The 19,274-nt window shown below is 48.4% G+C and overlaps 2 protein-coding genes across 4 annotated transcripts in view; one reads left to right on the forward strand and one right to left on the reverse strand.

Annotated features, from left to right (window-relative positions):
* The window catches only part of LOC133357600 (ferritin, higher subunit-like), a 50,736-nt gene extending 37,505 nt beyond the window's left edge, over positions 1–13,231 (forward strand). For all 3 annotated transcript variants that reach the window (XM_061575619.1, XM_061575620.1, XM_061575618.1), the window contains 3 exons: positions 1,221–1,367; positions 10,481–10,606; positions 12,938–13,231. In XM_061575619.1, coding sequence (XP_061431603.1) covers positions 1,221–1,367; positions 10,481–10,606; positions 12,938–13,090 — 426 coding nt within the window. In that variant the 3' untranslated portion in view covers positions 13,091–13,231. The remainder of the gene's footprint in view (positions 1–1,220; positions 1,368–10,480; positions 10,607–12,937) is intronic.
* Positions 13,232–15,106: 1,875 nt separating this feature from the next.
* Positions 15,107–19,270, reverse strand: LOC133357596 (large ribosomal subunit protein mL40-like). The gene is made up of 4 exons (XM_061575610.1): positions 18,950–19,270; positions 18,265–18,342; positions 16,505–16,660; positions 15,107–15,788 (listed from the first exon to the last, which is right to left on the reverse strand). Exons 1-4 carry the CDS (start codon positions 19,024–19,026, stop codon positions 15,476–15,478), a joined length of 624 nt encoding a protein of 207 aa, XP_061431594.1. The 5' UTR covers positions 19,027–19,270; the 3' UTR covers positions 15,107–15,475.
* Between the last annotated feature and the right edge of the window lie 4 nt (positions 19,271–19,274).

The following is a 19,274-nucleotide window of genomic DNA, read 5'->3' on the forward strand; positions in this document are numbered from 1 at the left end:
CAGTCGTTTCCAGTCTCTCTGATATCGCTGTGACGGGTGGGAGAATAATAGGTAATACAACTTTGCACGTTACGAGACTGTGATCTTAAATACCCACATTTTCCATAATTTCGGTCCCAATTATGATATCGGTGGATGTGAAGATGTGACCGAATATATTTCCCGAGTGACATGTTGCGCCGCTGATGTACTGGGTTAAACTGACTGCTGATAATCTCGGCGAGATCACTGTTGATTTTACCGCAAGAATCAGTCGGTTTGTCAGCACGAGCGTGCGAGTGAATTAACTGGGCATGGATCCAAATCACGTGACCAACCACGGCTCAATAATTATCTTTTATATTACTCCACTTATTTTCCTAGGAAAGCCTCAGATGATTTATTCTTTTTTCAGGAGGATCCTGCCAGGTGTTCGCAGTAGGGGGCGATGTTTCTGCTGTGTGTGATGCCAATTGAGTAATCTGCAGGTAATTTATTCAGCATTGGGATGCTTGAGCAACGTGACATCGAATCCTTTTTTTAACTAGTGGTGGTGGTAGTTTCGTGAATGTATTTCCAGCAGTAGCCCGTTCACTGCTGTGCCACCTTGGATCTTACTGCGGTGTGTTTACCATAAAATAGTACCCGCCATCTGTATGACTTGGTGGACCGTAAGGAGCCCGTGATGCTCACGTCACGGTCCATAATTTGCCAAATTAGAAAAATTACACTCCAAATTACTTGATTGGAATTACACAACAGCCACATTCATCCCGACTAAAGAACTTGGCAGGACTCTTCTGAAACGCTGTCGAGATTCTTTAGTGTTTCCTGGATAAAGAAGCCTTATCAATTGTTGTATTATGTTGCTGCTATGAGGGCTAGTGGTGGTTTGTGAAACCACTCCATCCCCACCCAACATTCCTAACTCTGCTGCATTTACACTCATATCTCTTCCAATACCCTGACCACCACCCAAACCAGCCAAATCCCTCTGTCCAGGGAAGGGGGGTGGAGGCTTAAGAGGAAGGTGTGGGGCTGAACCTCCCTGTTGATTTAAAGTAATGAAAGCATAGAATAAAAGGTGCAGCAGGCAGTCATACTGTTTAGTGCCACAGATGCGGCCACAAACCAACTAGTGGTCATTTATTCTGATGGTGATTTTGTTGAGTCGTAATGGTTGTGGTGATGACAGTAATGATGTTAGTTGTAATGGTGATACTGGATGTCTATGGAAACAGGCGTCCTACTTTGATCGCGATGACGTGGCTCTGAAGAACGCACGCAAGTTCTTCAAGGAGTTGTCCGACAAGCAGCACGAGCACGCCGACAAGCTGCTCGCGTACCAGAACAAGCGCGGCGGCCGTGTGGTGCTGCATGATATCAAGGTACTGGGAGATGGAGCCACTAAATCAGAATTGCTAATCTGTGAGGGCAACTCAGAGAGACGGGGAGGGGCAATATTAATTAAATGTATAGGGTATTAAGTCGATCCCAACACCCTGGTTGCCCATGATGTTACACATCTCTCCTTCACCCATCCGCCGCAGCAGTGCAATCCTCTGGGAAGTCCTGCGAATCGAAGAAAACGGTCACCTTCCCATTCATCAGGATCTCAATAACATCTCTTGTCATCGCTTGAAGTCACGCAATCCCTTTTGGACCCATGCGCTTAACCTTAAACAATGGTAATTTAATCCCAATGAAGCTTGGAGAGCTGAATGGAATTCAAAAGAACTCACGTACACCTTGTGAAAGACCTAACGCAGACGATCCCTGGATTTGATCTTCCGTGAAGCTCATGGTCCACCATAAATCACATCCACACTAACCATGGCAGATGTGGATACTTGATACACAAATGTAAAATTGAAAACTCTCCAGTATTTGGTTCTATGGCCCCTATGCTGTTACTGTTGGCCTGATACTGTTAACATTTGTATGGGTACCTTTTTCTATGTTGGTAAATCACCCTGCCCCTGTCCTCCCCCGAGAGGGTTTTTTTTTCAACTCCCTCCTCCCGTGCACGAGGACACTGTGTACTGTACCTACACTCATGGACAATGCAAGGCACACAACATGGGTCACGGCTGATCGCCTCACTTTATTACTATTGTAGTAGGTTCAAGGAGACTTGGACGACATAGTCGGAGGCACACTTATTTATTGACCACAGTTGTATATTACAGGCCGAGATATACAACACTTCAAGGAGTATCGGCCCCTTCACCCGTCTGACAGGGAGATCCCACAATCTCTGTCCCGGCTAGCCTACTCCTAGGTCCTCCACTACAGGGCTAGGGGAGGCTAGCTGACCCAGCTCTGGTTAAGCTGGGATTACGGCACCCTGAGTCCCCAGACCGGCTCTTAGAAGAACATCGGCTCTGGGCTCTCGGGGCCACGCCACTGGCTTGCCCTGGTCGGTCCTGAGAAGGACGGCGATCCAGGGAAGTCCCAGGGCCTATCTAGCCAGTCTTCTTTCTTCGCTGGTTAAGGCTAAACACTGAACCCCGAGCCCTCCGGCTCACCGCCTTATATAGCAACTCCCCCACCGAGGGGTGGGGCCGTGGGGGATCCCAGCGCCGTATTAGCCCCCCAGGCTAAACGGTGCGGACGTGGATGTAAGCATCTCTTCGCGTACGGGCATAACCACGCCTGGTGTGTTTGTTTGCCCTCCCGTAACACCTCTACACTATCACCGGAGGACACAGAGATTCCCCCCTTGGGTGGCCAGTGTTTGGCCCCCTCCCCAACTTTCCCCTCTCCCTCCAACTCCCTGAATCAGTACTCACTACGCATAATACAGGTTTTTTGGGTTAGATCGCGTAAATATAATGTGTCGTTAAACCTGCCACCATCCGACATAGCTAATTAGTAAGGTTTGTCACTGAAACAGAACATGCCAATTCGTTATTAGTAAAGCACACCGGTGTGTTGGGGAGCAAAGCCACAACATTTACAATCTGAGTACGACGTTTCGCCAGTAATTATAATTAGCTTCATCTGGCGACAGCTAGATTTGTGGAGAAATCATGTTTCGTTCCTTAAATAGTTGGGTAGATGTGACAACACTTGTGCGTTCTTCTTACACAAAGTGGGAGGGATTAATGAATGAATATAAATGACTATGGGTATCCATTGCCGTTTGGTTTATATATATGGTAATCACCTACATTATGGATGCGCATTATGTAAGCCCATTGTTCTTGTACTTCCTGTAGATTGTGTGTACTAAAATATCCATAAAAACGGTCATTCCTAGTGAAGTGTAATGTGAGGCTATGTTCGGGTGGTTGATTGATCACACCTCGTTACGATGATTGGCTCTACCGGTCCTGGCCCATAGCCAATGGGGGGAAGTCTAGGGGTGTGGCCCTGATGTAATGGGAAGGTGACATCTGTAAGTAGATGATTGGATCTGCTGGCTTTAGCCACAGCCAATGGGGGGACGAGTCAGGGGCGCGGTCCTGGGATCGTACGATGGAGTCTGGAAGATTCCATGGAGGTTATCCAGGATTGGTGGAAAGGTACCACGTGACCCGGGTATTAAAAGGGGTGGATACGGACAACACGTGGTCAGATCTGGAACTAACAGAGGGTGAGGCTACGCTGGAGCGGGGTCCAGGCTGCCACGTGGCCGCGCGTGTCTCTCTCTCTCCCTCTCATGCTGTCTGTTAGCAAGTGAAGGAGTATGACAGGAGTGTTGTGAACAAAAGACAAATAAAGACCGGATTCCAGAAGTCGCTTCCACGACCTTTATTACAGAAGTATGGTGACCTGTATAGGCATGCATTCAAACAATGTGTTATTTGATGATTCGCTTCCAAGCAGCACTAAGTCTGTAGCTAACTGAACGGTTAAAATAATTTTTCTCTAAATTTCGATAGATTATCTCATTAGTCTTGGCTAGTAGTAACTAGTTTTGCACATAACTTCAACATTATCAAAATCAATTGAGTGTCATTGTTGGCACGCTTGTTCCACCACTGCTGACAGTTGTATTTGGGAGTATTGAATATTTCTTTGGTGTTCTTTTAGTCTCGTGCTGGTCATTCGGCCTGTTTGCCCAACATAGCATTTGCCACAAGTGCAATTAATCCAGTACACACCTTCTGTTGATAGCTTCGTTATTATAATACATCTTTTGTACCAGATATGAATTTATGTATTTTATCAGCAGGGCATTGAATGCCAAAACCAAATCAAATAACACGATGATTGAAACTGACCAAGTAATTAAAACTATAAAAAAACATACATTATGGGAGTAACTGATAAACTAGCCAGATGTTTGGAAAAACAAAACATCCAAGTCAGATTTGGCACCTTCCATCGAGCCCCGATATAGAGAAATTCCTATTTGAGACTCCCCTACCTCCATATCCACCCGGATTGGAGGGAAGCTATGGAAGCCCCGAACGAGCTCCCCGAACTCCTGGAGGCCCTGGGTTTCTCCCCCGTAGGGAAGGCCCCAGGCCCCGACAGCATCCGATTGGAGTTATACAGAATCCTGGGCCCAATGATCCTAACACACTCCTTGACACTTTAAATTAGTCTGTTATACAAGGGAAACTCCCGGACTCCACAGAAGAGGTGGCAATCACCGTCATACATAAACTGGGATTCCCCATAGACGAGACCAAGAGCTACAGGCCCATCTCTCTCTTGAATACGGACTATAAGCTGTATGCTAAAACCCTGGCGTGGTGCCTTGAGAAAGCCCTTCTGGAGGTCATTAGCTCTGTCCAGACGGGGTCCGTTAAAGGCAGGAATCCCTCAGACAACATCTGAATCTTGGTCGACTCGGTTGATATTGCCTCCAGGTCAAGCACAAAAATATACGCCATTGCACTAGGCGGGGACAAGGCTTTCCATCGGGTAGAATGGGGGTTTCTTTTTGGTACCATGCAGAGGTGAGCCTCCCCCCCCCCCCACAGTTCAGCAAAATGTGCAAGCTCCTTTATGCTCATTCGACTGCGACAGTTACTCCTAATGGCTTTGTCTCAGAGAGGTTCCCCCTCAATAGAGACATGAGACAGGGATGCCCTCATCCCCCCTTCTCTTTGTAATTGCATTTGAGCCTCTGGCACCCAGAATATGAAGTATCCAGGAGACATTAGGTATACACTATGGGCAAGTTGAAAATAACATAAATTTATACGCCGGATAATGTTCTGCTTACAAACACAAACTGGACACCTCAATACCTGCCCTCCTGAAGCTTATTGCGGAGTACGGTGCAGTCTCAGGCTATAAACTCAGTGTCACAATGTCAGAAATCATGATTCTGACCCCGACCTTCGGGAAGACCTCTGCCCAATGTCTCCCCCTCCAGTTGGTGCCTCTCCCAAATCAAGCACCTCAGGGTGAATAGCACTTCTAACCTAGCGGACCTCTTCAAACAGAACTCCCCTCCCCTGGGCTCATCTGGTCCAACACCATGTGAGACTAGGCTCTAAGAAAAGCTGTCTCGGGTGTGGACCAATCCATTTCAAGGACAGTGCATACATTATCAGAGTTGTGTTTTTTGTTTGCATTCCGACCGCAGGTATTGTGATCAATGCAAACATGACTCCTTGTAAAAAAGGTGTCAGTTTTGTTGCCAGATAAAACGGTAAAAAAACAATTATAAAGGCAGGGGATGTTGACCTAAATATCCTCTCCCCGGTATGGGTATGGCTGATGGAGGATAGGGCCCACTATACATTATCTGAGACATACCAACTCCTACTTCTGGGCCCTACCGAGGTGAGGCAAAAGACAATGGCGCTTTGAGAGGAGGCGCTGGGTCCGCCCGATCCCATCAGAGTCTTGATGGGACTCTTGATTGGATTTGTGCTAGAACGCATCTCCCCTACTGTCAACAACATCTTGAGCGTTGACCAGGCTGGTTTTCGCCATGGCCAAAGCACTTCTGACCAGGCCCTGGCATTTATGTTTGTTGAGAATGGCTTCCAGCGACGTCTCAAAACAAGTGCAGTGTTCCTGGACCTCACAGTACCGTATGATGCCGTCTAGCACAGTCAACTTCTGCTAAAGCTGTTACGAGTCCGGCGGTGCCGTGCTCATAAGTGAACACTGTCGAGCTTCTCAAACAATGACCTGGCAATGGTAGCAGACGACTACAGCACATGATTACTCCAGCCAAGTACAAGCAAGACCATTTGCAGTGTGTTTCACATGCTCAGTGCCAGAGCCACTTATAAGCTCAAAGTACACCTGAATGGCCAGTTCTTAAAACATGGCCCAAAGCCGGTGTTCCTTGGAGTGACGTTGGATAGAAGTTTGACGTACCGTCCATAACTTGACAAGACGGCTGGGCAAGTTGCGCTCGCGGAACCATCAGTTGGCCTGGCTGGCTTAACGTGGGGCGCTGGTGCTCAGTCATTTCGTATGATAGGCCTCTATTTGTGCTTTTTTGTAGCAGAATACACACCAAATTGGTGGACACTCAGCTGAATGTCTGAATGAGAACCATCTCCGGTGCCATCAGGACAACCCCACTAATGTGACTGCCAGTATGCTGCAACACCCTCCCACCAAAAAACTGCTGCCAAACTGCAGTGGCCAAGATGTTGGACAAGGTACATACAGCACCAGAGTTGCCCTTTCATCAATATCTCCAAGCCTCCACCCATGAATCTGAAGTCTCAACACCGAGAGTGGTCATTACCACAGCCCAAAGACTTGAGTATGCAGGATACCCGCACTGCCTGGGGCGAGGAATGGAGATGCTTCGATGTGCCTAACAAAAACCTCATCAGTGATCCGTCTGTCCAGGTGCCTGACTTCGATCTCCCAAGTCATCAGTGGGTTCAGTTGAACCGCTTCCAGTCTGACTAGGGGGTGTGTGTCACTTCCAAACATCGAGGGGGCATACTACTTGACAGCACGCTCTGAGAATGCGGGGAGCAGGAGACCATGGCGCACATCGTCCCTATCTGTAAAGTCCATCAGGGCATGCTGGGTGGAGGAGGAGGCTGCCAGAAGGAGGCTGTCACATTGACATACTGTATATGCATTTATTTTATACATATTTTTTCTTCTGCATTTGCTACTGTGTGAATGTCATGTGTAAAAGCATTCGCTAAATAAATGTTAGGAACCCAACACTGCCATTAACCTCGAGAGAGGGATGGCTATAATAAACCTCCTCTTGAGAGACACCCAGGGTTTGAACCCAGGATCTCCGGTTCCTTGGCTAACATGGCCATTATGATCTTCCCGAGAAATGTGAAACGGTGTGGATGAGCGCTGTCATGCCATCGTGAACCGAGGTGGCCGTGGTTACATGAGGTACGGGGGGTGAGCGTTTATGGGGGAAAATCCCCCAAAATCCCCCACCTCCGAAAACAACGGCGCCACTCAGTCTGGCCTTGACTGGGGGTGGGACACAAATTGGCCGGTCAAGGCAGGCCAGTTGGCGTGAGGTGAAGGGATAGTCTACAGGGCTATGCGTGATTTGTAGCAAGTGTGGTCAACAAAAATTTGGTTTAATATAACGAAGTAACGAGGTTCTGATTGGAAGACGCTGCACGAACCAAGTTGATTGACAGGGGCTGAGGAACGAGAGATGGAGTAATTTCACCAAGCAACAGGCAGCTGATTGACTGCTAGGGAGGGCAGAGAGAAAGAGGTGTAAGGGGGGCAGAGGTGTGTGCAGCGTTCGCCTGGAGCGGTCGGCATTTGCCGGGGTGGTCGGCATTCGCCTGAGGAAGGACGGATGGTCGATGTTCACCACAACCAAGGAGACTCTTGGAGAAGACCAGCGGCTCAGTGACCAAGATTGCAGCTGCTTTAAGTTGTTCACAGTGCTGTTGATGGTGCCAACCATTCCCGATACTGCAGTTGCTTTTGATTTGTTCGGAGCGCTATTGATGGAGCCAACCAAAACCCGAGACTCCAGCTGTGTTGAGCTATTTAGAGCGCTGTTGATGTCCCCAACCAAGTCCTGAGATTGATGTTACGTACCTTGGACGTGTGCTGTGTTGTCTCATTGCCCACGAGTGGAGTATGCATGAGGGTTGGTACGAACGGTCGTCGCGTTCTTCTGTATTTGTTTTGTCGCCACAGTGTTTTGTGATTCTCAACACATGGGCTGCGCTGTGTTAAGGCTGCTGCTGTTGCCGAGAGTTTTGAAGAGTCAGTTGTACAGTGGTACCTCGGTATACGTCGTTAGTTCGTTCCAGAAGGTAGGACTTATACCGAAAATGACGTATACCAAACGAATTTTTCCCATAATAAATAAAGGGAAAGGAAATAATCCGTTCCAGAGTATAAGAATTGATATTTTATATGGCATATTATACATTAATGGGATTGTATAAAAAATAATTTAGACACTACTTATTACTAAAATGCATACATACATTCAAATAAATGCATAAATTAAAATAAATGGAAATACAAATAAAATGTGACGTCACTTTACCTTGCTGAGAGGAGTTGATAGCCTACGAGGAGGAGGATATGCTATTTTTTGGAAGGAGAGTCCCCTGCCATTAAAACTTCGGGAAGCTGAAATTCGGGGTTTTTTTCTCCTTCTATTTTTTGACTTGGACCTGGTTGAGGCTCACCAGATTTGAGTTTTACAAAAAACCTGTCCATTGAAGTTTGTTTTTGCCTTCTTCTAAGAGTGTTCCTGAAGTGTGACATTGTCTGGTCATTCCACACAATACTGTTATGGCTTGTTAGAGCCGTAACAGTATTGTGTACGCGGGTAATGTACGCGGTGACTCATCCAAGTTCTAGCAAGTGCGTCGTATCCCAAGCAAGACGTCGTATCCCAAGACTTTTTTCTCTCGTCAATACACGACATATACCAAATTCGACGTATTCCAAAGCAGTTGTATACCGAGGTATGACTGTATTTGGTTGTTAGGAAATAATTATCTGCCACAGTTGATTCGTATCCTTGTGCAAAATGTTTCAATAGCGTATAACGAATCAAGGCATCGTTAATAAATTCAAAATCATAAGATTCTCTGTATTCCTGATCGCGTTATTGTCCCTCTTTTTGTGGCCGTTTAAGTACGTTTAAAAGTCCGCATTGGTGCCCTATAATATTGAGAGAATGGCATGGGAGAGAAAATGGATCCTAAATCCTCTTCTATATTAATAAAAAAGAGGAACCCTCACAAAATGTGGCAGGGATATTAACATTTTTAAAAGTCGCTCCAGTGTAAATGTTCTGCGTATCTCTCCATCGGTGTATGTGTACCTGTGAGTGTGTGACTTTGTGTCTGGCAAAACAACCCCCTACCTCCTCGTTGGTGCTGGATGGCAACGCTGTGGTGAGTAGTGCCATGGGGGGAGAGCCAATTTAGATTGGCCATTCCCCTCATGGCATTTATAGCCACCACAGCGGCCAAATGGGGGCTCTGGATGGGTACGAGGGGCTGGTAACCCCTCCACCTTCGATACCACGTAAAAAAATATCTTAAAAAGCTTGTGCCAGGGGCCCCGGGGGGATAGGCGTTTATGACGTCTCCTGGACAAACCCCATTTGGCAGAGCCAGGGGACTGAATCCTTATCTTCGGGGTTTCTCCAGAAACGGAAAAAAACCACTGCGGGTGGCCACGTGGAATGTTCGAATGCTCACTACAGAGGAGAGGTTGCCACTCCTCTGTTCCGAGCTGGACCGGTACCGCCTGGATCTCGTGGTATTCAGGAGGTCCGGTGGACAGTACTCTACTCGGGGCAGGAGAATGCCAAATAACAGGGAGTGTCTCTTATGAACAAAATAATGAAGGGGGCGTGGGAGCATGGCGGTGAGGTGTGAGAAGCTGTAAGCCCCAGGCTACTTTGGGCTCGCCTTCCCATCAACCAGAGGTGAGAAGTGGTGGTCGTAGTTACTTATGCCCCAACCGAAGATGAACATCCGTGGAGGGATGCAGGCAAGGCCGATGAGTCAGACGCCTTCTATGACCTCCTGTCATAGGTGCTAGGCTGGGTCATGTAGCCCGTATGCCCAGCCACCGCATGCCTAAACAGCTTTTATTCGGCCGGATAGAGGGGGCTCAATGGGTGTGGCACGGGCTAGAGAAGAGATGGAGTGATGTGGTACAGGCGGACGCGGAGCTGAGTGGACTTTCCCATGACTGGTACCAGCAGTGTCAAGATCGGCCTCTGTGGAGGAGGCTCCTGAAGGACGCTACTGGGCAGTTGGAGGCAGTCGCCCTCCAGCAACAACGGAGGGCAGAGGAGTGACGCTCACAACGAGTGGAGCGCCGAGTGGCTAAAGCACAGCAAGTTGGCACAATAGGGGGCACAGGTGGTGCATCGGTCAGTCATCTCAATCAGTCTACCCGTGGCACCTGCCAGCAGGCGTTCGACACTTCACGTGGCCTCACCGTGCACATAGCCTGGCACAAGCGCCGTGGTGACATCACCGCCACTTAGTGGTGAATGGCGGTTGTTGCGTGTATCTGAGTAACTAGATATCTGTGTGTGTATCCGTGTATCTCTGTCTTCATATACCTCTTGTATATCTCTGTGTAGAAGTCGGAGCTTGATGAGTGGGGACATATTTTGGAGGCCATGGAGACTGCTCTGCAGCTGCAGAAGAGCATCAACCAATCTCTCCTGGATGTACATGGGCAGGGTCGCGAGAAGAATGACCCACAGGTGAGTGCACAGAATCGCACACATAGACAAGACTTGGAGACTCCAACACGGAGACACACAGACAATGCTCGGACATGCACACAGATGCACACAGATGCATGCCTCGAGATGAGTCTCGACTTGTACAGATACTGGTGAATTTTCACCACAAGTCGTCACTTTAACACGTAGGCTTTCGCGACCAATATTATTTATAACTAGCCTTTTGCCCGTCCAAGGAAGGGTGTATTGTAGTAAATCTGAAACTTGCAAGCGAAAAGCAGACCGCGACGTGATATTCATTGCATCAATTCGTGTGCAATTTGTAAGGGCGCGGTTACACAGACCTATTTTATTTTAAGGTTATAATCCCTTGTTCATTATGACGTCCTTTTTACTTTGATGTCTCAATAGCGTTGTGGATATCGCGTGATGTGAGGGTTCTGCCTTTGTAGTGAGGGTTGCAATTTGACGCCGAGGAGGGGGGAGGAGGCACCTAGGCCCCCCATGTGGAGTGACGTTAGCTGCTAATTATTATGAATGGGGGGGGGGGGGGGTCCATTTGGAGGACGTCACCTGTTAATGATTATGAATGATGGGGACTGTTCGATGTGGAGTGACGTCACCTGCTCATGATTATTAATGAGGGGGGAGGGTGCTCCATGTGGAGTGATGTCACCTACTTATGATTATTAATGAGAGGGGGTCCATGTGGAGGACGTAACCTGTTCATGATTATTAATGAGAGGGGCTGGTCGATGTGGAGTGACGTCACGAATGTTGCACATATATTCTTGGCTCATTATAGTTGGTAATAATAATGGGGGGGGGGGGGGGGGTGTCCATTTAGAGGACGTCACCTGCTCATGAATATTAATGAGGGGGGCTGGTCGATGTGGAGTGACGTCACGAGCATTAACGACAGACATGCCTGGGTGATTATAGTAGGTACTGTATAAAGGTTTTTGGGTGAGATCTATTCTCAATTATGTTGTCAACCTCGCGCCTAATAATCTCTGCCTCATTTTGTGGAAGGTGTCGTACCGCTGATTCCACCTCAGCAATTATCTCATCTACTGGAATTGTACGTGGGGCAACTGCAAAGTTAAGACCTTTAAAGAGGACCAATAGCATGTCGCTGGTTAAATAAGTGTTAGTTAAGTTAATTAGAGTTTTATTTTAAATTGTTCGTTATTAGTTGGGAATTTATATGAAGGACACTCAATTGATTTTGATAACGTTGAAGTGTTGTATAAAACTAATGAAGTATTACTGGCCGAGACTATTTCGGGAATTCATTGAAATTGAGAGAAATACAAAAAATTTTACCACTCTGACAGCTTTCGGCTTAGTGCGGCCTGGAAGCGTATTATGAAGTAATACATCTTATAACTGCATTCCTTATAGAGGAAACACATGCTAATTCACTGATTACTAATCCATTATATAATTGCAATACTCCCCACCCCTCATATTCTTGGGTCTTTCGGTAAAGTCACGTAGATAGGTTCAAAGAAAATAATAAAAATTAACAGAACTACGTTTCGATCGCAACACAAGCAGTCGTCTTCAGGAAAGGGGGGGTTAGCTTCCAAGGGAAACTGTTTGTAAGGGTTTGAAATGGGCGTAGCCCGAATGTCAGCAGCCAATGATAATGTACGTTTTCGGTGGTTCGTTTTCCACCAATCAAAGGGCTGCCAGGTGAAAATGAGCATGTTAAAGAGCGATTAGCATGTTAATGGCAGATTGCAGAGCCGCGACCAAGGGGTCCGCGCGCGAAGGTGGTAGGATGGGAACATCATAGCCCATTATGACTTAAACTGGTTGATAAGGTCCTTCCAATGATTTCTCAGTTTGTACCCATCTTCTTGGTTGAAATTGTGTCTGTGTCTATATATATAGCTTCATGAACCCCCCCTCCCTTGGCCTCTGATCTCTAAACATGATATTGCTCTTTTTAAGACTGGAAGCAGGTGGATTGTTTCACTATTCCGGTAAATCGCCCGATGATGCTGGATGTAATTACCAGCGAAACGTCGTATTCAAATTGTATATGTTGTGTATTTACTCTCCAACACACCGGTGGGCTGAAGTAGTAACTAATTGGCGCGTTGTTTATGTGACAAACCTTACTGGCTGTGTCGAGTGGTGGAGGGTTACGACACATTTATACTTACGCGATCTAACCCAAAAACCTTTATTATGAAGTCTTCACTTGTTTAACTATCCACTCTCTTCCTCCCTTTCTCCTATCACCCCCTCACCAATTCCTCTCACCTTTTCTCCACCACCACATGTCCTCTCCACCTCCTCTCTCCCCTCCACCTCTTCTCTCCCCTCACAATGTCTCAGCTGTGCGACTTCCTGAAGGACTTCCTGGACGAGCAGGTGGAGTCTATCAAGAAGTTGGGTGACCACGTCACCAATCTGAAGCGCCTGGGCGTTCCTCAGTCTGGCTTGGGCGAGTACCTCTTTGGGAGACTCACTCTGGGAGACTGCAGCTAGGTGCTCTCCCACTCTCACACCCCCCCCCCCCCCCCACTAAACCATTCATTCATAAACACACTCGCTCACTCACCCTCGCATACGACACTCATTCATTCTAGATTTGAAGCTTTCGTGACTGCAAGGATTCATACTCTTAGGTTTTTTCGGTAAAGTTACGTTGGTAAAAAAATAAAAATAAATGAAAATAACTAAATTAAATCACGTTTCGGAAGCAACACAAGCCTTCATCATCAGGTCTAACTGCTCCAGTAAAAATTCCACGCTACAGTAATTTTACTGGAGCAGTTACACCTGATGACGGAGGCTTGTGTTGCTTCCGAAACGTCGTGATTTAATTTAGTTATTTTAATTTATTATTTTTTACCTACGTTACTTTACCGAAAAAACCTAAGAGTATGACACTCATTCATTTACCTACACACTCCGCCCACCCACTCGTACACACACACACAAGCGCTCGCCCACCTGCTCACTCACACCGAGCCGTGTCTCTCTCAATCTGTAGTTGCTTCATGAGGACAGCCGGTGTGTGATGGTGATAAGTCCTCCTATTACTGCTGACACTTGCAAACGATAATAGCCTATACTGCTTTGAAGATATGGTACCCTTGGTTGATAGAATTGGTGATGGTTGAGTTAATGGTGGTTGAAGTGGTTGTGAGCATGGTTGAGGATGTGTGGTGCTTGTTGACAGTCAAGTTGTGGTTGATCTCATGGTGGTAGTGGAGATGGTTGAGGTGGTGGTTTCTTGGCCTCTTCTCTAATCCTCTGGCTTCACCGATATTACAAATCGGACCTCCTAGTGAGAAAATAAAGATTCTACAAGCATCAGTCCTGTTTGTGGTGATTATTTTATTGATCCAAGGGATTTTGATTGTCGTGCAGTCACTCCTATTGGCGCCAGCCACCACTGCCTACTGCTTTGCATGCACACTCCCCGCCCCAATGCCAAACCCCATGTCTAGAGGAAAGGGGTGGTGCCTAAACAGGAAAAGGCGCAGAATTAAAGGACTGGAACCTGCTCAGGAAGAGACGGGGTCTCAGGAGCAGGGACCTAAAGTGGAAGGAGGTGGGGCCTGCCAAGGTAATACATTGCTGTTGATTTAAGGCAATGAAGGCAGATAATCAAGTGTGGGCAGTCCTACATTTGGTACTGCAAATGTAGCCACAGGCCAACTATTGCGGACAAGTTTAAAGTTGCTCGGAGGCCAGGGATAATGCTGAGATCCTGGGTTCAAGCCATAGGTCTGGACATCTTTAATTGTTTTCATAATAGCCGTGTCAGAGACACTGAGCTGGAACTTCTGAGATTGTGGGTTTTAGCTGTGTTATTCAAATGGTTCTTTAAAAACCGATAGGCTCGCAGAGACCCATAGACTCGACTTGAGGGCAATAACCTTTTAATCAATGTGACTTTTCTTTCATATGACTGATGTAGATGCAGAGCAACTACAATTTCACATTCAGATAGTCAAGCCAGATAACCGCGTCAGGAGCAGCAGACTGCATCACTGTGGTGCCTTATTTGTGAATCGGGCATTGCGCCGTTATATGTTGTATCGCCTGTTCTGGATGACCACGGTTGCACACTGGGATAATTTTCTATTTGTGCATCAGGTATCCGCATCTGCCATGTTACACCGCGCCTATTACCTCCTTGATAGTTATCTATCAAATCGTGTCACCCATGTTGTGGTCATTTCACAATTTTCAAACTATTGGAAAGAAAACTATTTAAATAAAATACATTTATCAGGCGGATCTGGGACTCTTTAGTCTACACCTGTGACCGTGTTGAATATGTAATTTGTGACAGCCTGTCTCCACGGAACGTGCTGTGAAAGGGCCATTTATCAAAACGTCACTGGTTGTATATTTCCTTTGATGGCAGTGTTGTTGACGAACGTGTTGAGTATTTTATATTGCTCGATGTATCATTACGCCAATAGTAGTGAATTAAATATGCATGTCTACAAATATTAACTTCAAAAATAAGACGCACGAGTCTCCGAATACATACACAACAATATATTTAAAACAAGAGAATTGCACCAGCACATGGTAATGAGTTTTAACACATCTGATGAGGCTGGTTGTAATTACCAGCAAAACGTCGTACTCGAATTGTAAATGTTGTGGCTTTACTTTCCAACACACCGGTGTGCTGAACTAGTAACTAATTGGCAGGTTTTGTTTACGTGACAAACCTTACTAATTGGCTGTCGGGTAGCGGCGGGTTTAATGACAGTTATATCTACGCCATTTAACCCAAAAAAACCTCTAATGGTAATGCGTGCGTGTGCCGCTCACAGTGTAGGGGGGGGAGGGGGGGTGGCATCACCCGCCAGCCTCCAGGTACGCGACTGTGCTGGTGGCGGGGGTTCACATCTGCACGTAACGCGGCGTGGTGTCCACGTATTTCCCGTCGGGCGCCATGTACGCGGGGATGGCGGGGGTGTACGTGGGCCCATCTCGGTGCAGGGGGAAGAGCGCAGGGTCACGCGCCACCGCTGCTTCGTACAGCCGCGGCGACTCGAGCTGCAGCTCGAGCAGCGCGCGCCGCTGACTCTCGCGCACGCGCGCGATTTGTGCCATCTCGGCGCGGTGCTGCGCCGCTTTGTAGCGTGACCACGCCTTCCCCAGCAGCGCCCGGCGCTCCGTCTCCTCGGGGCTCAGGCTCGGATTCTCTCGCCGCCTGCAGCGCGCACACCGATTCGCCTTTAGCGCTCGCCACATACCGCTGACCATTCGCGCTCGCCACCACACAACACTCACCGTTAGCACTCACCACCGCTCGCCACACACCACTCTCCGTTAGCACTCGCCACATATCGCCTACCATTCGCACTCACCACACCGCTTACCATTAGCACTTACCACCGCTCGCCACACACCACTCTCCGTTAGCACTCACCACATACCGCTCACCATGAGCGCTCACCACCACTTACCACACTGATTACCATTAGCACTCACCACCACTCACCAAACCACTCACCATTATAACTCACCATTGGCATTCAAATCAATATTATTATATTCTTGCATATGGAAGCAATGTTCTTCACGAGCCAGATGCCAGTGTTGCGATCTGCTGCTGGCCACTACGAGAGGGCTACGGCAGAGTGAGTTTGCGTCATTTTGCTCTTTTTTTTCATGTTGAAGCAGCGCAGACTATAGTGGTTTAATACATGGTCCATAGTTTGGGTTGCATGTTCCCAATCGTGCAATCATGCCACATCAGTACTCCCCACACTTAATCAGCACTCACCACTTGAAACATTTTACTCAAACCGCACCTATTCAAAGCAAAAACGTTCACTGGAAACGGATTCAATGTGAGGCCGTCGGACATCCTTTACGCGTCGTTGACACGCCGTACACACTCTACAGTTTGCACACGGGAAGCACCTCGTCTCGTCCAGGTACTTGCTCGGGGTTACAAAGTCCATCACAGGGATCAGCTCGGCTGGGACCTTCTCCATGCGCTTCAGCTTCTTTTTGAGTCGCTCCTTGACCAGCTGCTCTCGTCTCGGGTCAGCTTTCTTCTTCTTCTTTGGTTCTGCCCTGCACAGACGCAAACATGGACACACAGACATACACGTGGACAGCAACAACAACCGCCATTCACACTGAGTGGGGGTGACCTCACGGTACTTGTGCCAGGCTATGTGCATTTTAAGGCCTGGTGACGTGTCAAACACCCGCTGGCAGGAGGTCACGGGACAGACTCGGATGCCATGGGTTGACTGGCAGATGCACCACCTGTGCCCCCTGCTGCGCCAACTTGCTGTGTTTTAGCTTCCCGGCCCATGAAGGGTGGGGTGGCCAGCACCACGACCGTGACTTTACACATCGCACCAGGTACACATTTTATGGCTGAATATACTGAATTTAAGTAAATTCTCAAACAGCAATCTTTTACCATCTAGCAGTGAATTTATTACAGATGATGTCCAGTGACCATGGGAAGTGGAATTTCCACCACTCACGTCCAACATTGATGATAAACACCGCCCAATTGTTCGTTTGAGCAGGCAGACGCTTTGCCTCGCCCTTACCGTGAAGTTTCATAGCAGCGATCATCTCCCTGTATCGAGCAAATAACTGCAACAACGCCCCTTCATTCCCCTGGCATGACAGCCTCCCTGTGCATTGTCATTCATTCTCAGAGGTTATTTGACCACATGCCTCGCAACACCATCAGTGAGAGTTTCTAGTCAGTGTATATAACCTACCATACACAGAGCTACCCAATGCCTTTAAACATCTGCACAATCTGTATTTGCAACACAAACGCAGTGCTGCCATCTCCTGGCCATCCCGCACCGCCGTATCTACAACAGGCGGTGTTAGGGGAAGTCTCTTTTCCAAACACTAAACCAGGCTGAAACCCTGCTTAACTTCTGAGATTAGGGCGAAAGGTAAAATGTTGTTCAACAATTTTTTTTATCATCACGATGCGGCGAGGGGCCCTTAACTGGCAACAGACTTTGCCCTCACGTGGCAGACGGCACAGCGAGTGCCACGGCATCAGGAACAGCTGGCAAACGGGGTGACTGGGCGGCTCAGAGGTTCTGCGCTCAGCTGATACCAGTGAGGTCGTGGGTTCATATCAAGCCAACTGTCTGTGAATAAAACTAGGTTGTCAAGTTGAGTGAAGTTGACGATCTCAGTCTGGTACCAATGACTGCACAAAAAGCATCCAATTAAATTTGGTTCTGCACTTAAATTGACAAAATTCCAAAACTCTGAGAAGTAAAAATATCAGTTCGACCATCATGCAATGAACGTAACTCTGCAGCAGGGTGGGTGGGCGAGTGGTGCCGCTTTGTGGTGTGGATCACAGATGTCACTTGAAGGGACCTCAAGAGGTAGCTCTATGAAATCCGCTTCCGTGGGCTGGTTCTCGAACACAAAGGGCTGTGTTCTGTGCTCCGAGTGATCGGAATGGATTCGTTGCCCCATGACATCACAACATGAACAGTCTGGAAGAAAACTGGGTAGGGGGCAAATGTGTACGTAGCCGGCAATGCGTTCAGCACTGTGAACAGTCAAAGTCGCCCCACCTTGAGCTTTCGAGTTAGTTCCTCCTCTGGGTGTGTGTATATGCATGTGGTGATTGTGGTCATGATGTTAGTTTGCTCTAGACGAGCTGTTCAGTGACTCACCGCATCGGAAGGGCCGCGCTGACCAACGCCAGGAGGCCGGGCCGCTGCTCTGCTGTGTGCAGCGTGGCACAGCCAGGCCTGGCGGGACAGAGTTCACACGCACGCACACGGGTAATGGTGTCAAACAGCCATCCAGTATTTGCCCCCGCCATAGGAATGTGGAATTATATCGTATTAGCTCAGGGCTGCCAATTAACGTGAGCACCGCCCCAAGCTCTAACAATTCTCCCGCTCTATTTTCTGTGCCCCAATAACTGCATTATTATGAATCTGTCAGGTGACTTCACTGCATCACCGATAATCATGGACTGATGTGTGGATGAGAATAATCAACGCCCAGACTCGGTGCCTTGAATAACAACACGACTCGCATCTCTATCGGCAACAGCGGCCACGTTAAGACAACACGCGCATTGGCAGCAGAACTGTGTAACGCCCAGCTCCGTGTGATCAGAAATAACTTTAATAGTAGCTGCACAAGGGTACTGCACAGGACAGGCCTGACCCGAGCCCAGTTCTGAGCCCAGCGATGACCCGAACCCGGCTGTTCTAGATCCAGGGCTGTCGGAACCCGCGGGTCTGATCCTAGATACGGTACGTTCTGGACCCCGCTGTGCCCCTGGCCAGAGGGCCGTGCGGGCCGCCTCCTGCTGCTGCTGTCCCGCCCGTCCGCGCCGCGTCTCACGCGGGCTGGAGCTGGAGCTGGAGGAGGCGCGAGGCTTCGCGCAGCAGCCGCGACGCGCAGCTCCACGCCACCGCCATGTCCGCCGGGGTCACGGCGTGGCTCCTCGGGGTCACGTGGGGCTGCTCGGGGTCACGTGGGACTGCTCGGGGTCACGTCGTGGCTGCTCGGGGTCACGTGGCGCTGCTCGGGGTCACGTGGGACTGCTCGGGGTCACGTGGCGCTGCTCGGGGTCACGTGGGGCTGCTCGGGGTCACGTGGGGCTGGCTGCTCGAGGTCAAACTGTGCGCGAGCCGCGACTACGAGTGCGCGCGTCCCGATGACGTCA

The sequence above is a fragment of the Lethenteron reissneri genome, chromosome 58, assembly GCF_015708825.2.
Source record: "Lethenteron reissneri isolate LAM-NWPU_2019-01 chromosome 58, ASM1570882v1, whole genome shotgun sequence".
NCBI classification, from domain to species: Eukaryota; Metazoa; Chordata; class Hyperoartia; order Petromyzontiformes; family Petromyzontidae; genus Lethenteron; species Lethenteron reissneri.

What these genes read in the sequence shown, in the direction of transcription:
- LOC133357596 (XM_061575610.1), bottom strand. Translation starts at nt 19,026, where the DNA reads ATGGCGGTGGCGTGGAGCTGCGCGTCGCGGCTGCTGCGCGAAGCCTCG. An exon ending in CAGCTCCAGCTCCAGCCCGC is followed by an intron (nt 18,343 to 18,949) that starts GTGAGACGCGGC and finishes CTGTCCCGCCAG; the next exon opens with GCCTGGCTGTGCCACGCTGC. An exon ending in AAGTACCTGGACGAGACGAG is followed by an intron (nt 15,789 to 16,504) that starts GTGCTTCCCGTG and finishes TGCGCGCTGCAG; the next exon opens with GCGGCGAGAGAATCCGAGCC.